This window comes from Pseudophryne corroboree, chromosome 4, assembly GCF_028390025.1.
Source record: "Pseudophryne corroboree isolate aPseCor3 chromosome 4, aPseCor3.hap2, whole genome shotgun sequence".
Lineage (NCBI taxonomy): Eukaryota > Metazoa > Chordata > Amphibia > Anura > Myobatrachidae > Pseudophryne > Pseudophryne corroboree.
The window spans coordinates 734,690,651-734,715,882 of record NC_086447.1 but is presented as its reverse complement, the minus strand read 5'-3'; the positions used below and the strand labels follow the sequence as shown (position 1 = coordinate 734,715,882).

Sequence of the window (25,232 nt, the reverse complement as noted above, 5' to 3'; positions counted from 1 at the left end):
GGGCTTCTTCTCCCGGTTTTTTTTGGAACCTGGCAGGGGTTAAATACATCCATATAGCCCCAGGGGCTATATGTGATATATTTTAGCCAGAATAGGTATATTACATTGCTGCCCAGGGCGCCCCCCCCAGCGCCCTGCACCCTCAGTGACCGCTGGTGTGAAGTGTGCGGAGAGCAATGGCGCACAGCTGCAGTGCTGTGCGCTACCTCATGAAGACTGAGACGTCTTCTGCCGCCGGTTTCTGGACCTCTTCTCTATTCGGCATCTGCAAGGGGGTCGGCGGCGCGGCTCCGGTGACCCATCCAGGCTGTACCTGTGATCGTCCCTCTGGAGCTAGTGTCCAGTAGCCTAAGAAGCAAATCCATCCTGCACGCAGGTGAGTTCACTTCTTCTCCCCTAAGTCCCTCGTTGCAGTGAGCCTGTTGCCAGCAGGACTCACTGAAAATAAAAAACCTAACAAACTTTTTCTAAGCAGCTCTTTAGGAGAGCCACCTAGATTGCACCCTGCTCGGACGGGCACAAAAACCTGAGGCTTGGAGGAGGGTCATAGGGGGAGGAGCCAGTACACACCACCTAGTGGTCAAACTTTTAAATTTTGTGCCCTGTCTCCTGCGGAGCCGCTATTCCCCATGGTCCTGACGGAGTCCCAGCATCCACTAAGACGTCAGAGAAAAATTAACTTTTGCACGATATTCTAATCTTCTGAGTTTCACCTATATTTAGCACTGCACCTCTTTATTTTCTCATGCACATGGATGTTTGACTTCCTGTTCCTCCTTTGTACAGATGTATCCTCATACATTATTACCAGTTATTTATATAGCACACACATATTCCGCACCCCTCTACATCATTGCTGCAGTTGCGCCAAACAGCTCCCCTCGTTGCGCCAGGTCCTGTGAGACTCTGTTAAAGTCGGGCGTCTTTTTAGCTGAAAATGCATCTTAGTTGCAATGCGATGTGGTTAGTATGCACCAGGAGACTGTGTTGATTAATTTTATATGTGACACTTGTATGTCCGTGTGTCACTGAATCTCTGAAACATGTATACAAAGTGCTACTCTGAATCTGTATAAAAAGTACTACTCTGATCCTGTATACAAAGTGCTACAATGTAGCAGCTGTAGCTTTTTTCAATACGAGTTCCGTTGAGCTCTGTATACAAACTCCGTCACACACAATATACAAGTGTCGCATAGAAGATGCATTTTTGGAAAAACAAAACGCCTGATGCTAGTAGTGCTGCATGGGACCTGGTGGCTCACTTACACCAGGCTTCGTGGTGTATTGAGGCTAGAACCAGTGGCGTATCTATAATGGGTGCACACACTGAGTACAGAGGGGGCCCACACCGCACACACTGCACCCATTTCTTCTATACTCACCTTTCCAGCGTCCATCGGTGACTGTGTGTGGATCCCCTCCTTTCCCGTAGCCGGCACCGCCGCTGCTAGCGCACTGAACACTAGAAACTCTGGCGCAGTATTAGAGTCTCAGTGCGCTAGCAGCGGCGGTGCTGGCTATGGGAGAGGAGGGAACCCACACACGGTCACCGATGGACGCCGGACTCCTGCGCATGTGCTGTAGACTCTGTGCGCTAGCAGCGGCGGTGCCAGCTACGGGAGAGGAGGGGTCCCACACATGGAGACTGCACACGGGACCCCTCCACTCTAGATACGCCTCTGGACAGAACTGTATATTTTGTGGAACGGATTAGCATTGCTCTCAAATGCCCCCACCACCACACACAGCATATGAACAGAAGTGAAATTTTGCTTTTTACTCCTCTGCGGAAAGGGGGGTTGATGCAGTGCTGATTTAGAATAAAATATTTTTTAATTCACAATTGTTTTGGGGTTTTTGTTCTACTTAATTTATCCAGGTGTGCTACATTCCCCAGCTTGTCATGGGGCATATTGCCACTTGTGATTCACTAAGTGCCGTCATACCATGACAGCCATGCGAATGTGGAGCTATTAGTACTAGAAGTGCCAGTATGCACAACCACTTAAGGGTGGCCTGGATATGCTTGGACCTGTAGTACATCAGGGTAAAATTATTATTTTAAAACTTTAAAATGAGCTTACAATTACTGTGCAGGGTTGAGGTATTTTGCAGGTTTAGCCCAACAAAGAATACAGCCTCGTGCTGACCAGCCTGGTTAGTACTATAGCAGTGGGATCCTACGCTGCCAGCTGGCACAGCCTAGTGCTAGTAGTGGCATTTTGAAGGAGAATCATGTGTTTTGTCAGCACAATCTTGCAGGTACCAGCCTAAGTTTTGCCCATACTGCACTCATGTATCAAGTCTTCATAATTGCTGGAAGAGAGATAAGTTATTACTTATTCTCCTAAACTATTCTAAAATGACCTGGACAGATTGTTGGTACCCCTAAGAAAAGATAAAGAAAATAAATTATAGTCATATTTCAAAACTAATTGCTTCCCTGAATTAGCACACGTCTTCTATTCAGTCATTCAGCTTATTTAAATGAAGAAAAGTAGTCACTCTGCAGTTTGTCTCCCTCTACTACTTGATAACTTTCCATCCGACACTGTGGGTGATCCCTCTCCCTCTCTCACCCAGATCCTTCAAATCATTACTGTTTCTGAGAAGAGGGCCATCGATAAGAAGTGCAGGTGGATATTTCTCTAATCCGGCATGATCTTCAGAAAATGTGGAAGAGTGTTTGGGAAGCCGAACACCGTATTTCTGCCTTCCCAAAGCAGGGTCAGATTGTAGTCGTATCCTCTCAGATGGCTGTCTGCAGATCCAAGCTACCTGACCTGGACGGTAGGCTTCGGAGAAATTATTTTAGATTTCTGGGCCTCCTGGAGCGGGCTATGGTGTCTAACCCGGAAAAAATCCTGGTTAGACACGCCTCTGTTGAAGTCGCCACCGCCTCCCAGACAGCAGCAGACTCTCAATCAGTAAGAGTCTGCTGATGCACTGCATCCTGTGTCACAGGACCTGTTTGCACATGCGCAGATCGGGTCCTGCGCAGATTGGTACTTTGCGATGATGGACACAGCTCCAATCACACCTGAATCAGGCCAATAGTCAGTTTCCACAACACATAAATATGGAACAATATTTGTTTATGGTATTATACATACATATATGTATATATATCAATTTAACCATAAGTGGAAATCAAACGAATGGATAGGAAATCCAGTCAATTCTGAATATGAAAGGTCGTTCTAGATGGCAGCTGCCACAACAAAAATCTATGTTTAATTAATTAGCAGCAGGCTGTAACATCTCCCTGCATGACCACTTTCATTTGGTCCATGTGGCGGCCTCTAGTGGCCACCGGCGCACATAACAGAGGTGAGAAGCAACCTAGCCTTTTATTATATAGGATGCGGGTTACTGCTTGATGCCAAGTTCCTTTTTGTTTGGGTTTCAAGACCAATATATTATTTTATCACCTGATAGCGTTACATACTTTTGTCCATACTTTTAACCGTGACTATTAACTATAAATATTAGTTTAAATATTGATAGCCTCTCCATATACTATGATTTAATTTTTATGTCATATTATGTACCTTATTGTGTGAGGCTGTACTACTTTCTTTTTCTATATTTGTACACTTGGCGAAAAGCTTAAATAAAATATATATTGGAAAAAGAAAAGTGTCTTCCTGTGGTTCATCACACCCGAACGGAGCAACAATTTATATGTTCATTGGGCACCATCTAGTGGCAGCCGCAGGGAGAAACAATTGAATTCCCCCCATATCTCTAGAAGGATATAAATACATTAGAGAGCATACAAAGAAGGGCAATTAAAATGGTGTATGGCCTACATCACAAAACTTACCTGGAAAGACTAATAGCTCTTAACATGTATAGTCTGGAGCAGAGAAAGGAAAGGGGGCATGATAGAAATGTTCAAATATACCAAGGGTTTAACAATGTGCAGGAGGGAAACATTCTTCAAAGGAAGAAAAGTATCAGAACTCGAGGACATGCACTGATACTAGAGGGAGGTAAGTGGGAAATTTAAGGAGAAAAAAGGGTAGTGTATAAGTGGAATAGCCTCCCATCAGAGGGGGTAGAGGCTAAGACAGTAGAGCAATTTAAACATGCTTGGGATAGGCACATGCATAAGAAAGAACTTAGGATCAAATAGGGTTGAGATTACCGAAAGCATAAAAAAGGGGCAGACTAGATGGGCCAAGTGGTTCTTATCTGCCATCAAAGTCCATCTTTGGACAGTGCGAGAGGCCCCAACTATAGAATCCTTCAAAAGTAGACTCAAGACTTTCCTTTTTACTCAAGCATTCCCATAATTGTCCCTTTAGTATCTCCATGCTTCTGTATTTTATGAAAATCTGTTCTGTACTTCATTATTTTCTGTACTATATTATGCTATGCATCTGTTAAGCACCTTGAGTCCTATTGGAGAAAGAGAACTATATAAATAAAATTATTATTATTATTATCTTTCTCAGTTCCGTTAGTCAACGTTATTTTGGGGTTCCTCATCCCCCCCCCCCCTTCCCTACATGTATGTGCCATGATTTGTGTTGTAAACTATATAGTTTACTTTAAACTCAAAACATTCCTCTTCTCTACCTTCCAAAGCAACTATTTTTACCAGACAGACAGCAACTCTAAATCTAGACTGGTGCCAAGTGTTTTCAGACGTTCGAGTGCATAAACTGCTGCCACCATCAGTCCCATATTGACAACAATTGATGCTTTCCTTGTCATCACTGTAACTCATAAATGAATGGACAAAAAGTACTGGACATGTTGATGTAAATATACTATTACAGATAAACATTTCTTATTCATTCTTGACCCATGTAGGGTAAGTATAAATAATACTAGTTTGATACTTGGTATCTTATATACAGTGAACACTAAAGATTAAGGGCCTTATTAACAGGGAGATGTGATTGCAATTTGAAGACAGACATGAGCAGCGTACAGCAGAGGTTTGTGCGTGTAGATGAGCGTAGTGGATACATATATATAGTAATACAGAAAGGGTGTGGTGTGAGCAAGTAGTCACGAACTGCGACTAAAATGACCAGCAAACAGCCGTAAACGTAGCCACCTGAGGCACGCAAAGCAGAATCCCTGATAAGTGTAGGCTTACGGGGCTAATAGGATAGGAAAGGTTCCTTTAGCTGCGGTAACTCACTGCAGCTAATAGGATATCGGCCTAAGAGTCTCACAAATTATTCCAGAACAAAGTGCCTTGTGGAAAGGTGTTAGAAGTCATTCCCATGGTGTAGGTGTGAAAATCCCAGCGTGAGACTCTTTTTCAAGTGTACAGTATATTCCATACAAGAGGAAAGATAACAGGGTAAATTTACTAAAATGGGAGTTCTATTTAAGAATGGATGTTGCCCATAGCAACTAATCAGATTCCAGGTATTATCTTCTCGATGGTGATAGATAAATGAGAAGTAGAATCTGATTGGTTGCCATGGGCAACATTCCATCTTAAATAGAACTCCCATCTTAGTAAATTTACCGCAACATGTCTCCTGGGAATAAACTGGGATCTTGTATTTTGAAATGAACTGACCTCCAGTAATGCACTTGAGACACAAAAGCACTCTAAAGCGCCAGGCCCTGATTGATTTCCAATCTCCTACTAGAAGACTTTCCAAACTACCTTAATCCAGCACCTAACTAGGGGGGTCATTCTGACCCGATCACTCGCTGCAGTTTATCGCAGCACAGCGATTGGGTCAGAATTGCGCATGCGCCGCAGTGCGCCGGCGCATGCCGGACGGCTGAAGTCCGTCGTTCAGTAGGGCGGGATGGGGCTGGACGGTGGCATTAAGCCGCCGCTTAGGGGGCGCGGTTCGGCCAACGCAGGCGTGGCCGGACCGTTGGGGGGGGGTAGCGACGATCAACTTCCGGCCGGCCGCAGGAGCTGCGCTGGCCGGGAGTTGCTCCACAAATACAAAAGCATCGCCGCTGTGCGATGCTTTTGTATTTGTGCGGGGGGGGGGGGGGGGAGCGGACAGACATGCGGGGCGGACAAGCCCTGTGTTGGGCGTCCCCCCGCATGCCAGGGAAGATGACCGTAGCTGTGCTAAATTTAGCACAGCTACGATCAACTCGGAATGACCCCTTAAGTTGTAGGGCTGTACACACCGGGAGATTTCTCCCAGAGATGTGTGCTGAGCGATCTAGCACAGAACGCTCAGCCCACATCTCTCCCCCACCCAGCACACTACGCGTTATGTGCTGAGCGAGGGGGGGGGGAGGAATGCTCATTTCACGCAATGGTGAAATGAGCGATCTAACTAGATTTGGCCAGGCCAATCTAGTACCGCCGATAGCAAGATTGCTTAGAAATTAAGCATGGATCTCTCTGTGTGTACTCCCCTGTACTCTACAAGGTTGCCCTTTATCTCCCCTTATCTTTGCACTCATTATTGAACCAATGGCTAGGAGTATACGAATCAACCCTGACACTGCAGGTGTAACTATTGGAGACTCTCAATACACTCTCTCACTATTCACTAATGACATTCCTCTTACCTTAACTAAGACACTTACGTCTTTACCTAACTTCTACCGTGAAAAATCTATATATGTGTCACACTCCAGACTTTTAAAACCACTTTCTTACCTATGCAGTGTCTTTCCCAGGTGGCGCAGAGGTCCATATGCGCTGTGTACACACATCGCTCCCAAAAGGTCCACCGGCGCTGATCCCTCATGAGTATGCAGTGGCCGCTGTCTCTATGCATGACGCTTCACAGCTCTGTCTTTCATTGTTTCAGTGTTCGTTCTCTATTATGCTTACTTCCTGGTGTTTGAGCCTAATCAGAGTTTCCCTCCAAGTCTGGACATGGGCGCTGCCATCTTTGATTCCATCAGCTGATCCTCCATTGCCCAATCCTGGAGCTCCTTTCATCAGCTGACTGCAGCATCCAATGAATCTACACTCTAAGGCATAAAGGGAACTTCCTGGGATTACCAAATTTTTCAGTACAACAGTCTCTGCTTAGGAAGTAACAGCTCTGTGCTGATTATTCCAGTGAGCTTGTTATGTTCCAGTCTGACAAATTGCAAGGACTCTGCATTGCTCTGATCCAGTTTAATTCTGGTAAAATCTATAAGCACTCTAGTCCGTTCCGGTTCAATTCCGGTCTCCATTGCTATGTGAAGTTTTGCCTTTCTTCAGGACTTCCAGTGTCAAGATTCTGGATCCAGCCCAGTCAGCACTCCAGTCCACCCCGGTTCCATTCCGGTCTCTATTATTATGTGAACTTTTGCCTTTCTTCAGGATTTCCAGTGTCAAGATTCTGGATCCAGCCAGGTCAGCACTACAGTCCATTCCGGTTCCATTCCAGTCATCATTCCAGTTGCCAACCTGGTGTCGTTATTTTATCATACAGAATCTGCAGTGATCCACAGACTCTATTATCAGTAAAGTTTTTTTCTTATTACATCTGTCTCCGGGCTTACCACAGCTAGAACACCAACTATTCTTCTAAGTAGATGTACTGTATTAACATCCATGCACCATATCTGGATAAAGCTTCCTCGCTTCATTCACACTCCCTCTGTGCCAGCTCCACCTACAAACGCCTGCCCAAGCCAAACCCAACCCTCAGGCGTGGCAATATGGAGATTTCTCAGGTTACAGAATCAACTATAGCAAATCTGAAGCCCTTCCTCTTCACCTTCCGGAGGGTCTGAAACAATTACTGCAATTGAACTTTGATTTCACATGGAGGAAAGACTCTCTGAAATATCTTGGGGTCAATATTACCAAAACGTAATACCTTCTGTACAAAGCTAATCCTCCCTTGTTTAAGTCAATTGAACGTGATCTATTACAATGACGGACATATTTTATTTTAAGGATTGGGTGTATAAATGCCATTAAGATGACCATTCTACCTAAATTGCTGTACTTGTTTCAGACGCTCCCAGTTGCGATACCAAATGGAGTACTTAATTCACTCCAGTCCTCCTACTGTAAATTCATCTGGAGCTAGAAAAAGCCTTGCATATGCTGAGATATTCTAACTAGGCGATCTTCGGATGGAGGTCTAGGGTTACCCATGCTCCTGCAATACTATAAAGCAGGGGTAGCCAACCCTGGTCCTCGAGAGCTACCAACAGTTCACATTTTCCAGATTGGAGCACAGGTGTATTCAATACTCACTGACACATTTTAAAAGATCCACAGGTGGAGCTAATTACTTCACTTGTGATTCTGTGAGGAGACCTGGAAAACGTTACCTGTTGGTAGCTCTCGAGGACCAGGGTTTGCTATCCCTGCTATAAAGCATCTCACTTAAGTCATATGGTAGCTTGGCATTGTCACAAAACGTTGGGTTGATCTTGAAAGTGCTATGGTCAGTATGGACTCAATCTCCCACTTACCTTGGTTGTTATGCAAACACAGACCTCAGACCGTCCTCTCAATACCTGCTGTCTCGCTGACACTTTTCGTCTGGGACAACCTTAATAAGAAGTTTGCCTTTTCTGCACACTCATCTCCTCAGACCCCCTTGTGAAATAACCCTTCCTTTCCGCCAGGCTGCTCTACCGCTATGGCATCTACCTGGCTAGGGGCCGGTATTACTTGTTTCCGCCACATTGTAGGCCAATTTTCCCCCCAATCTTTTGCTGACATCCAAAAAAAATATAACATCTCCAACTCTTCCCATTACCAATACCTATAAATTCACCATTTTGTCACATCCTCGTTGTCTACTCCTATTCCTCAAAGCCTTTCTCCATTAGAATAGTTATGCATATACTGACGTAATTGGCAGGGGTACTGTATCCTTTCGGTACCACTCTATTTTAGCATTAGAGCCCCTCACTCTCTACCCATGAACTTGCATGGGAGGCGGATTTGCGATACCAATTGGGTGACGAAATTTGAGAAACCATACGTCTTGCTATTTCAAAATGCTCTTTTACTGTGGCTATCAGAGAAAATTCATAAAAAGTTTTTACCAGATGGTACTTAGTCCCAGAATGCCTTCATCAAATGTATCTTGTCACTTCTGACCTGTGTTGGAGACATTGCGGCCAAGTTGGCTAATTTTTTCATAGCTGGTGGTTCTGCCCAAAACTTACTGGAATATGGCGATACCTTTACTGAGATGACTCGTGTTCCTATATACAGTATGTTTGCATTCATATTTTGCTATGTTCTTTTATTACTATATACAGTATGATTCCACTTAATGATTATGTATATGCATCATTCTCTCCCATGGTCAAGTTTTTCTTCTGGTCTACTTCAGTATCTATTGAAATACTGACCTATTCGATAGAGGATTGTCTGCAAGAATACATGCCAATCCCCATATTAAAGGTATTAGGATTGGGTCCACTGAGCACAAAAGAGTACTCTACGTGGACGATGTCCTGTTGCCGATTTCTGACCTCATTACTTCACTACCTCACCTTTTTGCAAGATTGAGTAGTTTGGGGTACTCTCTAACTATAGAATTAACACTACAACGAAAACTGAGGTTCTTAACTTTTATATCCCTCAATCCGACAAAGAAACTCTAGAGCAGTCCTTAAATTTTCAATAGAACAAAAATCAGATTACTTATTTACTGTAGGAGTCTCCATTACCGAGAATTACCAACAACTATTCCAAGCGAATTATCCGAAACTGTTAGCACAGTTTCAGAAAGACCTTGACACCTGGGATAGCGTTCACATTTCATGGACTGGCCACATTAATGCCATCAAAATGAATTTATTACCAAGATTACTTTACTTATTTCAGACTTTGTCAATTCTGGTGTCCCCCTATGTTTTTAAGCAACTTCAACGCATAACAACACAATTTATCTGGTCCAAAAAACATCCTAGAGTGAGACGCACAGTAATTCAGAGACATACAACAGATGGTGTCCTTGGCCCAAGGCTTGGGGTCCCAAACTTTAAATTGAACTACTCTGCTACTAGAATAGCGCAATGTGTGTTATGGAGTGGGCCCAAAGCCCAAAGAGTATGGGTTATAATAGAATCTGAAGCTCTTAATTTGCACTATACATCTTCCCTCGTTTGGTCCATCCCAGAGCCATTCTACACCATCCAGTAATTTCTTACACTCTAGATATCTGGGATACTGTTAATAATCAATTTAATATTGCTCCAAACCCAAGTCCCCTGGTTCCGCTGCTTGATAATCCTGCCTTTCGTCCAGGCTGTTCACTAAATGCCTTTGTGTGCTGGCGGGACAGTGGAATTAAGCTACTAAATGATATTCTAAAAGACAACTCCCTCCCCGTGTTTATGGATCTCCAATCCAAATTTTCAATTCCCCATAACTGGTTTTTTCAATATCTACAAATTCAAAATTTGTATACTAGCATAAAATCACGCCTTAGCCATAGGCCACTCACCACAATGGAAAGCCTAGCTACTCGTGGGGCCCCATCCAAAGGGACTCATCTCTACCTTATATACCCTATTGCTTTTCTCACCCCCAGAAGATAGAGACAAACATGAAAGGGCCTAAGAGACTGATCTGGGAGAGACATTGGATGATGAGGACTGGACGGACATTTATACTAATTTAGCCTCGAGCCCCATTTGTATACATATAAAGGAAAAAGCATACAAATTATTTTATTGATGGCACTATGTCCCTACTCGTCTTAATGAGATGCACCCTGAGGTCTTGCCCCTATGTTGGCGTAAGTGGCCTGTCAGATGGTATATTTCACCACATTTGGTGGAGATGTCCGATACTAGTCCCCTTATGGAGGGAGGTTAGGGCACTGGCTACCGCTGTCTTAGATATCCATATTCCTTTTAGCCTCAAACATTTTCTCCTGCCCGTAAGTATTCCTGATGCATCCCATTATCAGAATAAATGATTTACCCATATTGTATTTGCAACCAGGTGTGTCGTAGTATCAGCATGGAGGATGCCTAAGGCTCCTCTTATTGGAGAAATTATGGCTAAATTTTGGTCTATCCACTCTATGGAGTACATCACTATTATATTGGAAAGGATTGTTCAAAAAGTTCTCTAATGTTTGGAAACCATCGATTTTCCATTTTCAAGCCCCCCCTGCATGTAATTAATGACTTCCTAGTCGGTATTTGGATATATGGGGCCCTTTAGTACCCATTCCAGCGTGTACAGACGACAGAGGACTTCGTATCGATGATAAAGTTTGTACACACTGGACGATTTGACAAAAATGTTGTTTAGAAATGTCAAAATCAGCAATAAGTCACCTAGCGTGAACCCAGCTTTACAGAGAACATAGGTAGCTGATGTCTAAGGGAGGAGCTGGATGGAGCCAAAGATAGTTTGTTTCCATGGTACTGTACCTTGCTCTGGGGGTATTCACTGTAGATTTAGGGCCTAATTCAGCATGGGTTGCAGATACGTGAAAAATCGCACATCTACAACCCATTACACTGACATGCGAGAGGACGCCCAGCACAGGGCAAGTCCGCCCGCATGCCAAGTCCTGCCCCCCGTAAAAATGTGAGCGCATCGCTGTCTCACATGTTTAGAGTTGTCTCCTGTCTATGTAGCCTAGCTGCGAAGGCAGTCAGCGGACAGCCATCTTTTGAGTCGTAGAGCCGCTGCGGCCCGTCCCATTATCCAGACCACGCCCCTAAAACAGAGCGTCAATACCCACAAAACACAGCGTCGATGCCCCATTCCCACCCCCACTCTAGGTCTTAAACTTCGAACGCGTGCGAATGCAGTGTAAGATCTCACGCAGAAGGACGCAAATCGGCAAAAAGAAATTTCCGCACTTCTGCGGGGCATGCTGAATTAGCCCCGTAGTGGAAGATGCAGAGGTTTATCCAATGTGAATCTCAGTGTAGGAATGCACTGTAGTACAAGTTAAAGGTAAGTCCTTATTTATGTTGCTTCAGAAGTCAGTTGTGTAGAATTTAAGCTGTTTTATGGAGATGTTCAGGAGCATATAAAAGGTGAGGTAGCCATCTTGGAGCGCACTAAGTGCTTGTTTAAACCTACACCCCGTGAAGCAGGCACTCTGAATTCAGACCACCGGCTATCACATAGGGGTATATTCAGTTCATGTCGGATCCTTTCCAACGGAGAGGATCCGACATGAGTGAATTCAATGGCCGACAGATTTGGCCCGTTCCAGACAATGGTAATCCGACTTTTTTTAAAGTCGGATTGACATTGTTGGAAACGGGGCTAAAACCTGTCGGGTTTGGGCGCGCTTCTGACAATACACGTGGATCGACGGCTGCGTGCATTCCGACAGGCTTCTGACAAGTCGGATTTCCCGACTTGTGAACCACTCCCCAGCTCCAGTGGCTCTTGATATATTTCACTTGTTGGTAAACACAGAAAGTCCACCTGTCAGCAATGCCACTTTAAGGAGAGCCCTCAGTGGGTTGTAACACCTCATATGTTGCAATTTACCAGTATTATCTATGCCAGCTAGCTGGGGCTGCAACAGATATTTCTCTACATCACCATGGAGCATAGTCTCTAGTTAGGTGAGATTGTTCCACAATCTACATCTGTTGGCGACCCAGACATTGATACAATTGTGATATAAATACTGTAGAACACCCAAAGACTTGTGCAATTTATATAGGCACATTGGGGTTAAACCAATTAGGAGTGAGTTTCATGAAACACGCATGCACAGCACAAATATGTGCACCCGGGAAATGTGAAATCCAAACAGAAATGCCAAATTGTGGTAATCGCAGTAAGGTTGTATGAGTTTTCTATAAAATGTGACCTGAGAGAAGTGCATGTAAAAGTGGGGAAACCCATCCTGGACACCAAAGAAGTCTGAGATAGCAAGATCATGCAGAAGGCGGATAGTGGTCATTAGATAAGTACTGGAGTTTTTTTAAAATGTGTCAAAATCAGCAATAAGTCACCTAGCGTGAACCCAGCTTTACAGAGAACATAGGTAGCTGATGTCTAAGGGAGGAGCTGGATGGATAGATGATTTTTGCACTTGTTATTAATGGTGCAAAAATGATGGCATGCAAGTGGTTTTCAGCACATTAAAGTCTTTCCAGTGTTTTTATAAAACTTCGAAGTGCGAGTTCATTGTAAGAACGGCTCGCAGGACCCAACTCACACTTAACTGGATTATTCCTGTTATGCCCTGTGTATATATAAAGCTTGAATCTCTATTACATTATATTATTATAAAACACATTAAGCACCCATTATTGTAACAACCACATTTTTGTATTTTTGTTTTTAAGATTTTGTTTATATTGTGTGAATTAATTAGGCATTGTTGACAAAAATATATTTAGACCAAAATACTTGTTTTCATTGATTTCAGACGGACCATCCATTCTTTCTTATTTACACTGATAATGATAATTGCAATCAACTGGTCACACACATTGAAAACACTCATATATGCAAAATCACTCCCTGTAAACGCTCAGTTGCCACCCACAAACGGCCTCCTCCTGTCAATCACCTTGTGAACGCCCATGCGAACAGATTTTTGCACCATCCTGTCACTGACCGGCGTTGCCCGTTGTTGTTGTCCAACGTGCATGTACATTGTGGTGCATACGCACGTGGAGTTAGGACCTGATCGCCCACTGTGCAAAAATGAACAGCAGCGATCAGATCTGAATTAACCCCTTGGTTGGGATAGGGGAAGCATGCAAATATATGTTTAGGGGAGAATTCAATTAGCCACGGAAAATTACAATGACTATATGATCCCCATGGGGTAATTCAATTGATGCTAATAGCCAGCATTATCGTGGATTTTGTTTCACCTGCCCAACAGCAGGAAAAACAAAATCCGCGATGGGTGAAATTCTTTCGCGGCTGTGATCATGAAAGCACACTGATCCAGGAACTTATCCCGGATCCTGTGTTTTTAGCATGGAAACGGGCACATTTATCCACAAAAAATTACATTAACTGAATTAGCCCAAAAAAAATTGAGCAAATAAATTGCTGGGGAAAAAAAGTTTTTGTTTTCAAGAAAAAATTTACAGCAGCTAACTGAATTCCCTCATAAGTGTTCTAAGAAACTTGTCTGCTTCTTTTTGCAACTTGGGTACCTATTATCTGCACTATGTGGCCTACTCACCGTACTTTATTTGCATTGTGTACAGTATTGCAATTTTTATCATTGTCATTTCTCATAGTGCAACCACACCTCTAGCCATACACCAGACACAGGGGAGGGAACCACAGCTATAGGCTTAAGAATGTAAATAGGATGAATCTTGTTAGGTTTGCTTCCAATTCTGAATAAGGCTCTCCAAGTATATCACCCCCAAGAAAAGAGAATATTTTACATACAAATGACAACTATATATAAAAGACATTCATCTCACTAAATTGAGAGAATATAAAAGTTTTAATTTACAGTCATAAGTGGAAAAATAAGAATTTACTTACCGATACTTCTATTTCTCGTAGTCCGTAGTGGATGCTGGGGACTCCGTAAGGACCATGGGGAATAGCGGCTCCGCAGGAGTCTGGGCACAAAAGTAAAGCTTTAGGACTACCTGGTGTGCACTGGCTCCTCCCCCTATGACCCTCCTCCAAGCCTCAGTTAGGATACTGTGCCCGGACGAGCGTACACAATAAGGAAGGATTCTGAATCCCGGGTAAGACTCATACCAGCCACACCAATCAAACCGTATAACTTGTGATCTAAACCCAGTTAACAGCATGATAACAGAGGAGCCTCTAGAAAAGATGGCTCACTACAGCAATAACCCGATTTTTGGTAACAATAACTATGTACCAGTATTGCAGACAATCCGCACTTGGGATGGGCGCCCAGCATCCACTACGGACTACGAGAAATAGAATTATCGGTAAGTAAATTCTTATTTTCTCTGACGTCCTAGTGGATGCTGGGGACTCCGTAAGGACCATGGGGATAATACCAAAGCTCCCAAACGGGCGGGAGAGTGCGGATGACTCTGCAGCACCAAATGAGAGAACTCCAGGTCCTCCTCAGCCAGGGTATCAAATTTGTAGAATTTTACAAACGTATTTGCTCCTGACCAAGTAGCTGCTCGGCAAAGTTGTAAAGCCGAGACCCCTCGGGCAGCCGCCCAAGATGAGCCCACCTCCCTTGTGGAGTGGGCATTTACAGATTTTTGGCTGTGGCAGGCCTGCCACAGAATGTGCAAGCTGAATTGTACTACAAATCCAACGAGCAATAGTCTGCTTAGAAGCAGGAGCACCCAGCTTGTTGGGTGCATACAGGATAAACAGCGAGTCAGATTTTCTGACTCCAGCCGTCCTGGAAACATATATTTTCAGGGCCCTGACAACGTCTAGCAACTTGGAGTCCACCAAGTCCCTAGTAGCCGCAGGCACCACCATAGGTTGGTTCAGGTGAAACGCTGAAACCACCTTAGGGAGAAACTGAGGACGAGTCCTCAATTCCGCCCTGTCCGAATGGAAAATCAGATAAGGGCTTTTACAGGATAAAGCCGCCAATTCTGACACGCGCCTGGCCCAGGCCAGGACCAACAGCATGACCACCTTCCATGTGAGATATTTTAACTCCACAGATTTAAGTGGTTCAAACCAATGTGACTTTTGGAACCCAAAATCTACATTGAGATCCCAAGGTGCCACTGGAGGCACCAAAGGAGGCTGTATATACAGTACCCCTTTTACAAACGTCTGAACTTCAGGGACTGAAGCTAGTTCTTTTTGTAAGAAAATTGACAGGGACGAAATTTGAACCTTAATGGACCCCAATTTCAGGCCCATAGACACTCCTGTTTGCAGGAAATGTAGGAATCGACCCAGTTGAAATTCCTCCGTCGGGCCTTACTGGCCTCGCACCACGCAACATATTTTCGCCAAATGCGGTGATAATGTTTTGCGGTTACATCCTTCCTGGCTTTGATCAGGATAGGGATGACTTCATCCGGAATGCCTTTTTCCTTCAGGATCCGGCGTTCAACCGCCATGCCGTCAAACGCAGCCGCGGTAAGTCTTGGAACAGACAGGGTCCTTGCTGGAGCAGGTCCCTTCTTAGAGGTAGAGGCCACGGATCTTCCGTGAGCATCTCTTGAAGTTCCGGTTACCAAGTCCTTCTTGGCCAATCCGGAGCCACGAATATAGTGCTTACTCCTCTCCGTCTTATAATTCTTAGTACCTTGTGTATGAGAGGCAGAGGATGGAACACATACACTGACCGGTACACCCACGGTGTTACCAGAGCGTCTGCTGAGGAAGTCTGCTTCCCAGTTGTCCATTCCCGGAATGAACACTGCTGACAGTGCTATCACATGATTTTCCGCCCAGCGAAGAATCCTTGCAGCTTCTGCCATTGCCCTCCTGCTTCTTGTGCCACCCTGTCTATTTACGTGGGTGACTGCCGTGATGTTGTCCGACTGGATCAACACCGGCTGACCTTGAAGCAGAGGTCTTGCTAAGCTTAGAGCATTGTAAATGGCCCTTAGCTTCAGGATATTTATGTGAAGTGATGTCTCCAGGCTTGACCATAAGCCCTGGAAATTCCTTCCCTGTGTGACTGCTCCCCAGCCTCGCAGGCTGGCATCCGTGGTCACCAGGACCCAGTCCTGAATGCCGAATCTGCGGCCCTCTAGAAGATGAGCACTCTGCAACCACCACAGGAGGGACACCCTTGTCCTTGGTGACAGGGTTTTCCGCTGATGCATCTGAAGATGCGACCCGGACCATTTGTCCAGCAGGTCCCACTGGAAAGTTCTTGCGTGGAATCTGCCGAATGGGATTGCTTCGTAGGAAGCCACCATTTTTCCCAGAACCCTTGTGCATTGATGCACTGAGACTTGGCTCGGTTTTAGGAGGTTCCTGACTAGCTCGGATAACTCCCTGGCTTTCTCCTCCGGGAGAAACACCTTTTTCTGGACTGTGTCCAGGATCATCCCTAGGAACAGAAGACGAGTCGTCGGAACCAGCTGCGATTTTGGAATATTGAGAATCCAACCGTGCTGCCGCAACACTACCTGAGATAGTGCTACACCGACCTCCAACTGTTCTCTGGATCTTACCCTTATCAGGAGATCGTCCAAGTAAGGGATAACTAAAACTCCCTTCCTTCGAAGGAGTATCATCATTTCGGCCGTTACCTTGGTAAAGACCCGGGGTGCCGTGGACCATCCAAACGGCAGCGTCTGAAACGGATAGTGACAGTTCTGTACCACAAACCTGAGGTACCCTTGGTGAGAAGGGTAAATTGGGACATGAAGGTAAGCATCCTTGATGTCCCGAGACATCATGTAGTCCCCTTCTTCCAGGTTCGCAATCACTGCTCTGAGTGACTCCATCTTGAATTTGAACCTCCATATGTAAGTGTTCAAAGATTTTAGATTTAGAATCGGTCTCACCGAGCCGTCCGGCTTCGGTACCACAACAGTGTGGAATAATACCCCGTTCCCTGTTGCAGGAGGGGTACCTTGATTATCACCTGCTGGGAATACAGCTTGTGAATGGCTTCCCAAACTGCCTCCCTGTCAGAGGGAGACGTCGGTAAAGCCGACTTTAGGAAAACGGCGAGGTGGAGACGTCTCGAATTCCAATTTGTACCCCTGAGATATCACCTGAAGGATCCAGGGGTCTACTTGCGAGTGAGCCCACTGCGCGCTGAAATTCATTGAGACGGGCCCCCACCGTGCCTGAGCCTGCTTGTAAAGCCCCAGCGTCATGCTGAGGGCTTGGCAGAGGCGGGAGAGGGCTTCTGTTCCTGGGAACTGGCTGATTTCTGCAGCCTTTTTCCTCTCCCTGTCACGGGGCAGAAATGAGGAACCTTTTGCCCGCTTGCCCTTCTGGGAACGAAAGGACTGCGCCTGATAATACGGCGTCTTCTTATGTTGAGAGGCGACCTGGGGTACAAACGTGGATTTCCCAGCTGTTGCCATGGCCACCAGGTCTGAAAGACCGACCCCAAATAACTCCTCCCCTTTATAAGGCAATACTTCCAAATGCCGTTTGGAATCCGCATCACCTGACCACTGTCGTGTCCATAACCCTCTTCTGGCAGAAATGGACAACGCACTTACATTTGATGCCAATCGGCAAATATTCCGCTGTGCATCACGCATATATAGAAATGCATCTTTTAAATGCTCTATAGGCAATAATATACTGTCCCTATCTAGGGTATCAATATTTTCAGTCAGGGAATCCGACCACGCCAACCCAGCACTGCACATCCAGGCTGAGGCGATTGCTGGTCGCAGTATAACACCAGTATGTGTGTAAATACATTTTAGGATACCCTCCTGCTTTCTATCAGCAGGATCCTTAAGGGCGGCCATCTCAGGAGAGGGTAGAGCCCTTGTTCTTACAAGCGTGTGAGCGCTTTACCCACCCTAGGGGGTGTTTCCCAACGCACCCTAACCTCTGGCGGGAAAGGATATAATGCCAATAACATTTTAGAAATTATCCGTTGTTATCGGGGGAAACCCACGCATCATCACACACCTCATTTAATTTCTCAGATTCAGGAAAACTACAGGTAGTTTTTCCTCACCGAACATAATACCCCTTTTTGGTGGTACTCGTATTATCAGAAATGTGTAAAACATTTTTCATTGCCTCAATCATGTAACGTGTGGCCCTACTGGAAGTCACATTTGTCTCTTCACCGTCGACACTGGAGTCAGTATCCGTGTCGGCGTCTGTATCTGCCATCTGAGGTAACGGGCGCTTTAGAGCCCCTGACGGCCTATGAGACGTCTGGACAGGCACAAGCTGAGTAGCCGGCTGTCTCATGTCAACCACTGTCTTTTATACAGAGCTGACACTGTCACGTAATTCCTTCCAACAGTTCATCCTCTCAGGTGTCGACCCCCTAGGGGGTGACATCACTATTACAGGCAATTTGCTCCGTCTCCACATCATTTTCCTCCTCATACATGTCGACACAAACGTACCGACACACAGCACACACACAGGGAATGCTCTGATAGAGGACAGGACCCCACTAGCCCTTTGGGGAGACAGAGGGAGAGTTTGCCAGCACACACCAGAGCGCTATATATATACAGGGATAACCTTATATAAGTGTTTTTCCCCTTATAGCTGCTGTATTTTTAATACTGCGCCTAATTAGTGCCCCCCTCTCTTTTTTAACCCTTTCTGTAGTGTAGTGACTGCAGGGGAGAGCCAGGGAGCTTCCCTCCAACGGAGCGGTGAGGGAAAATGGCGCCAGTGTGCTGAGGAGATAGGCTCCGCCCCCTTCTCGGCGGCCTTATCTCCCGTTTTTCTGTGTATTCTGGCAGGGGTTAAAATTCATCCATATAGCCCTGGGGGCTATATGTGATGTATTTTCGCCAGCCAAGGTGTTTTTATTGCTGCTCAGGGCGCCCCCCCCTAGCGCCCTGCACCCTCAGTGACCGAAGTGTGAAGTGTGCTGAGGAGCAATGGCGCACAGCTGCAGTGCTGTGCGCTACCTTGGTGAAGACAGGATGTCTTCTGCCGCCGATTTTCCGGACCTCTTCTTGCTTCTGGCTCTGTAAGGGGGCCGGCGGCGCGTCTCTGGGACCGGACTCCATGGCTGGGCCTGTGTTCGATCCCTCTGGAGCTAATGGTGTCCAGTAGCCTAAGAAGCCCAATCCACTCTGCACGCAGGTGAGTTCGCTTCTTCTCCCCTTAGTCCCTCGATGCAGTGAGCCTGTTGCCAGCAGGTCTCACTGAAAATAAAAAACCTAAAACTAAACTTTTCACTAAGCAGCTCAGGAGAGCCACCTAGTGTGCACCCTTCTCGTTCGGGCACAAAAATCTAACTGAGGCTTGGAGGAGGGTCATAGGGGGAGGAGCCAGTGCACACCAGGTAGTCCTAAAGCTTTACTTTTGTGCCCAGACTCCTGCGGAGCCGCTATTCCCCATGGTCCTTACGGAGTTCCCAGCATCCACTAGGACGTCAGAGAAATTACTATGATGAGTAGGATTTAGCTCACTGATATCACAGTATCACAGTATTCAGCGATGCGATCGCATACTGACAAATTTAGGACCAGTACTGCACGTGCGCATGCAGTGGATGTGATCGCATGTCACGAATGCGAATGACTCAGCCTGATTGATAGGCAGAGGCATGCGCAGGGAAGCAGCGCGGCATTGCATGGGCGGGGCAGCAAATATGGGGGCGGGCTTGGGCCATTTTCAGGGTGGCTGCATGGCATCACAGGCGGCTACTGCGACGGAAAACATGGCCGTCCTGCGCCTGCCTTCGCAACCAGACTGCGCAGGAAGGGGGGCATCCCTAGTTCAGCAATGCGGTCACAATTGAATTGCATTTCAATGCTGGGCAGCCCCCAGAATGCGATCGCAAGCAGTTGTAATGCTGAATAAGGTCCTTGGGCCATTCTCATTTAAAATGTTTGCATTTGTATAAAGTGTGTTCACAGAAGAATTGCCTGTGTTTCTATTTAAGTCCAAAAATATTAGGGGAGTGCAAATTTTACATATTTACATAACAATATTTAGGAAGATGCCTATATATGTCCTCTTTTTCTCTGAGTTCTAGTACAATTATTTAATGAAAATGTTTCTGTGGAGAGCATTCCATATGCAAGAGGTACAGTACAAAATGTACTTTAAATGGGAAACAAAACAAGTGAAGGATTTTCACAGGCAGAATTCCATCCATATAATTTTTTCTTACATGACAAATTAAATTATATGCATTGAATTCCTAAAATAAACACGTGGATAAATAACAAATTCACATAACAATCAAATGCTGTATAAAATAAATAAAGGTTTGAAAGAAAGGGCTCCGTATTAATGGTCTTAAGTGGTCCCTACTGGCCACATGTGGTACTGTAAGGGTTTGTTTCACTTAGTTTTTTAGATGTATTACATATTATATAGTGATAATCACATCAATTCCTGCCAAATTGCAGGTTACACTCCAAGATCTGTGGGGATTTTTGCATAGACCATATACATACCTGTATATTTCTAAAACTGTGGGGGAAAACTAGAGCACATAGAGAAAATCCACAAAAACACAACATACTGTACTAAGATGGTTTTGATAATATGGTCTATTTACTAACAAGATGCAAAAGTATAAAATGTGCAGTTGCCCATAGCAACCAAACAAGTATTTTGCTTTCCTTGCACACGAGAAGCTGGGCACATGGGGCAGATGTATTAAGCCTGGAGAAGTGATAAAGCAGTGATAAGTGGAAGGTGATAATGCACCAGCCAATCAGTACGGGTTAGAAAAAAAAAAAAAACAGGAGCTGATTGGCTGGTGAGTTATCACCTTCCATTTATCACGTCATTATCACTGCTTTATCACTTCCCCAGGCTTAATACATCTGCCCCCAAAAAGGCTGCAGAAGATGTAGTAAAGCAAACAGATGTACAGTATGAGGGGGAGGAAAACACCGGGGCATTTGTATATCCAATGCAGGTTTTCCTTTCTTCTGAAGACTCAATTAGTGGTTTTCACCTTAATGTTAGATATAAAATTATATTAGTGTTTTATGTGGTATATTTACACTTATAAAAACTTCTGGTCGTTTATGGAACGTATGAACATTGCACCATTTCAGTTGTGGTCTCAGGCAGCAGAATGGTTTGGCACACCTGACTGCACATTTGCAATTTATTAGTTAATAGCTCACAATATGTTTTGCCCCAGGAGATATTCATACCCTGTAAACGTCTCATAAACAAACATGTGCAGCCTACCTGTGCCTAGCTGTAAACTTGGCAGGACACATGCATAAGGAATATTACAATGTAAAATAAATATTTTACATATTGTATAACTCAATATATTTTTACAAAACATACCTTGTTCTTAGCCTGTCGCCAATAGAGCTGGTCCAGTTTCTAAGAAGACCAAAGACTGGGCTTTCTTCATATTGTCTGGTGTACTGTGCAAGGAGTTCCCGTACCACAACCTTCACAATAAATAAAATATCAGCCCATTAATATACACAAATAACTCAAATACAGGGTGAGGCACAAAAAAACATCTCAGATATTAAAGGTTAACAAAACATGCATGGTACAGTGACTGCCATGTACAATATAATCATCAGAATGACTGAACATTTATTCACTACAGTATTTGTTACTCTCTATCGGATATTTAAAAGTAACAAAACTATTTACGATCACTTCTTTTGGGTTCTATTGGTAGAACTGTATTTGTTACATAGACACATGGAGGCAAATGTGTAACAGAATGTGTGTGTACAAGAATTATACTTAACTAGAACATCTGGCAAAACTCTCACAGCGATAATCCACAATAATTAAAATCAACGCAATTACTATAGTTCAACCAGGGCCGGCGCCACCACTAGGCAGATTTAGGCAACTGCCTATGGGCGCCGGCACTTGTAGGGCGGCGCTGAGTGAAGCAACAAAATCAATGATGTCACAGACTCACAGGATCTGCACTGCGCTCACCGCGAGGGATGTATGGCGCCTGCTCACCCGGTGTCATTGTTTTTTGTGTGGAGGAGCTGAAGCTGCTGCAGTGCAAGCTGTGTAAAGCTGCAGCTGCAACCACGGAGGATGTAGCAGGGGAGGGGAGGACATATCCTGGCCCTGCCTGCTCTGCCCTGGCTGGCTCCCGATTCGCGGGTATTTAGGGGCGGGGCCTAATGTAGCAAAGTCCTGCCCCCATCATAGACCTGTTCACCTCTGGTCGGTATCCTCCTTTACAGCTGTGAGTCTCTATTTATATATGTGCTGCAGTGTGATTACACCGTGTGTCCCGCTGACTTATACTATATACAGGATGTATATATCCCCCAGTGCACTATACAGATGTGTCCACTTACATCTTTGCTGTTTTGCTAAATATGGCACAACATGCAAAACACGGCTAAGCTGTTTTTAACGAGTAACAAGTGGATAGATTTTAAAATTATTATTTGCCATGATAGAACATGTATAAAGTAACATATTAAAGAAGTAAATTAAGAAAAATCACAAGGCATGGCTAAATCTCTGAGTCTATGGCATGCAAAACTGTGCCATACATGGCGGGATATATAAAAGATTTATGTGGACACATCTGTATGTGTGCATTATATCTTATATACTGCACTGTGTATATTATATACGCAGCAGTGTGATTACGCTGTGTGTCCGCTGTGTTATATACTGTGTGTATATATAATATATATATAAGTAATATGAAGGGGTGTACTCTCCAGGCTCTCATTAGAATCCAAATCTTTTATTAAGGCATAGGGGGTCATTCCGGGTTGTTAGCTCGTTGCCGATTTTCGCTATACTGCGATTAGTCGCTTACTGCGCATGCGCAAGGTTCGCAGAGCGCATGCGCTTAGTTATTTTACACAAAAGTTAGGTATTTTACTCACGGCATAACGAAGCTTTTTCATCGCTGTGGTGATCGTAGTGTGATTGACAGGAAGTGGGTGTTTCTGGGCGGAAACTGGCCGTTTTATGGGAGTGTGCGGAAAAACGCAGGCGTTCGAGTTCCAAAACGCGGGAGTGTCTGGAGAAACGGGGGAGTGGCTGGGCGAACGCTGGGTGTGTTTGTGACGTCAAACCAGGAACGAAAAGGACTGAGCTGGTCGCAATGGCTGAGTAAGTCTGGAGCTACTCAGAAACTGCGGGGTAATCGTTACGAGAAAATTAGCGAAGCTTTCGTTCGCAATTCTGCTATGCTAAGTTACACTCCCAGTAGGCTTAGCGTGTGCAATGCTGCTAAAAGCAGCTAGCGAGCGAACAACTCGGAATGACCCCCAGATACAATCAGTATTGCTGACGTTTCGGTTCTCACAGCGAGGACCAAAACATCAGCAATAATGATTGTATCTATGCCTTAATAAAAGATTTGGATTCTAATGAGAGCCTGGAGTTGCAGGAGTGCCGGGCACCCACAGGAGCACATATATATATATATATATATATATATATATATCTCTCACCCAGCGAACTGTAAGTGTACATTATACTATATGTACTGTGTGTATTATGGGTGTATTATGTGGTGTATACATATCACACACTGTACTATATATGGTATATGTGTGCCATATACTGTGTATACTGTACTGTGCAATACCATCGGCCCCATGCCCACCATCGATGGTGGAAGCCCATCTGGTTCTCCGCCATCGATGGCAAAAAATATTCGACATCGAGGATAAATCATCGATGATTCAGAATCATCAATGTTCGATGGCCATCCCTACTGTGCTGTGCTGTACTCAGGTAGTGTACTGCATCTCCTGCTGGCTCTCCCTCTCTCTGTCTTTCCCTGACACTCTCTCTCTTGCTCCTCTCTGTCTGTTTTCTCTATCTCCCTAACACTGTCTCACTGCCCCCCCCCCTCCCCCCCTCTGTCTTGCTCTCTTCCTGACACTGGGGGTCATTCCGAGTTGTTCACTCGCTAGCAGTTTTTAGCAGCCCTGCAAACGCAATGCCGCTGCCCTCTGGGAGTGTATTTTAGCTTAGCAGAAGTATGAACGAATGCATCGCAGAATGGCTACAAAAAAATATTGTGCATTTTCTGAGTAGCTGCAGGCCTACTCAGCGCTTGCGATCACTTCAGACCATTCAGTTCCGGATTTGACGTCACAAACACGCCCTGCGTTCTCCCAGCCACGCCTGTGTTTTTCCTGGCACGCCTGCGTTTTTCCGAACACTCCGTGAAAACGGTCAGTTGCCACCCGGAAATGCCCACTTTATGTGAATCACTCTGCGGCGGCCATTGCGACTGAAAAGCATCGCTAGACCTTGTGTGAAACTACATCGGCCGTTGTGAAAGTACGTTGCGCATGCGCAGAAGTGCCGGTTTTTCACTTAATCACTGCGCTGCGAACATTATTATCTAGCGATCAACTCGGAATGACCCCCTCTGTCTCCCTGACACTCTCTCTCACTTTGTGACACTCTCTCCCTCCCTGCCTGAAACGGTCACTCTCTCCCCGACACTGGCTCTCTCTCCCCGACACTGTCGCTCTCTCCCTGACTCTCTATGTCTGGGGCCCGTCCCTGCCTCCCCTTCATGGGGGGAGGGGGCGCAGAAGATTTGCCTAGGGTGCTGAGAAACCTTGCACCGGCCCTGAGTTCAACTAGTACCAAAAGGTAAACAAACGCAATAGGAAATATGACAAACGCTATGTAAGGAGCACTAACAATGGCAGCAGAGCAGATGAACGGGAGGGAGGTTACTATGTCTTCTACCTGGAAGCTGCCATCATGTGACCATGAAGGGATGCCGTGGTCAGACCATGCAATGTTTTTCCAATTTTCAATGGTCCAGTTTTGGTGAGCCTGTACGGTACCC

The 25,232-nt window shown here is 45.1% G+C and overlaps 1 protein-coding gene across 2 annotated transcripts in view; it reads right to left on the bottom strand.

Annotated features, from left to right (window-relative positions):
* The window catches only part of ACOXL (acyl-CoA oxidase like), a 990,492-nt gene that overhangs the window by 412,063 nt on the left and 553,197 nt on the right, over window positions 1–25,232 (bottom strand). For both annotated transcript variants that reach the window (XM_063918088.1, XM_063918087.1), the window contains exon 14: window positions 21,749–21,858. In XM_063918088.1, coding sequence (XP_063774158.1) covers window positions 21,749–21,858 — 110 coding nt within the window. The remainder of the gene's footprint in view (window positions 1–21,748; window positions 21,859–25,232) is intronic.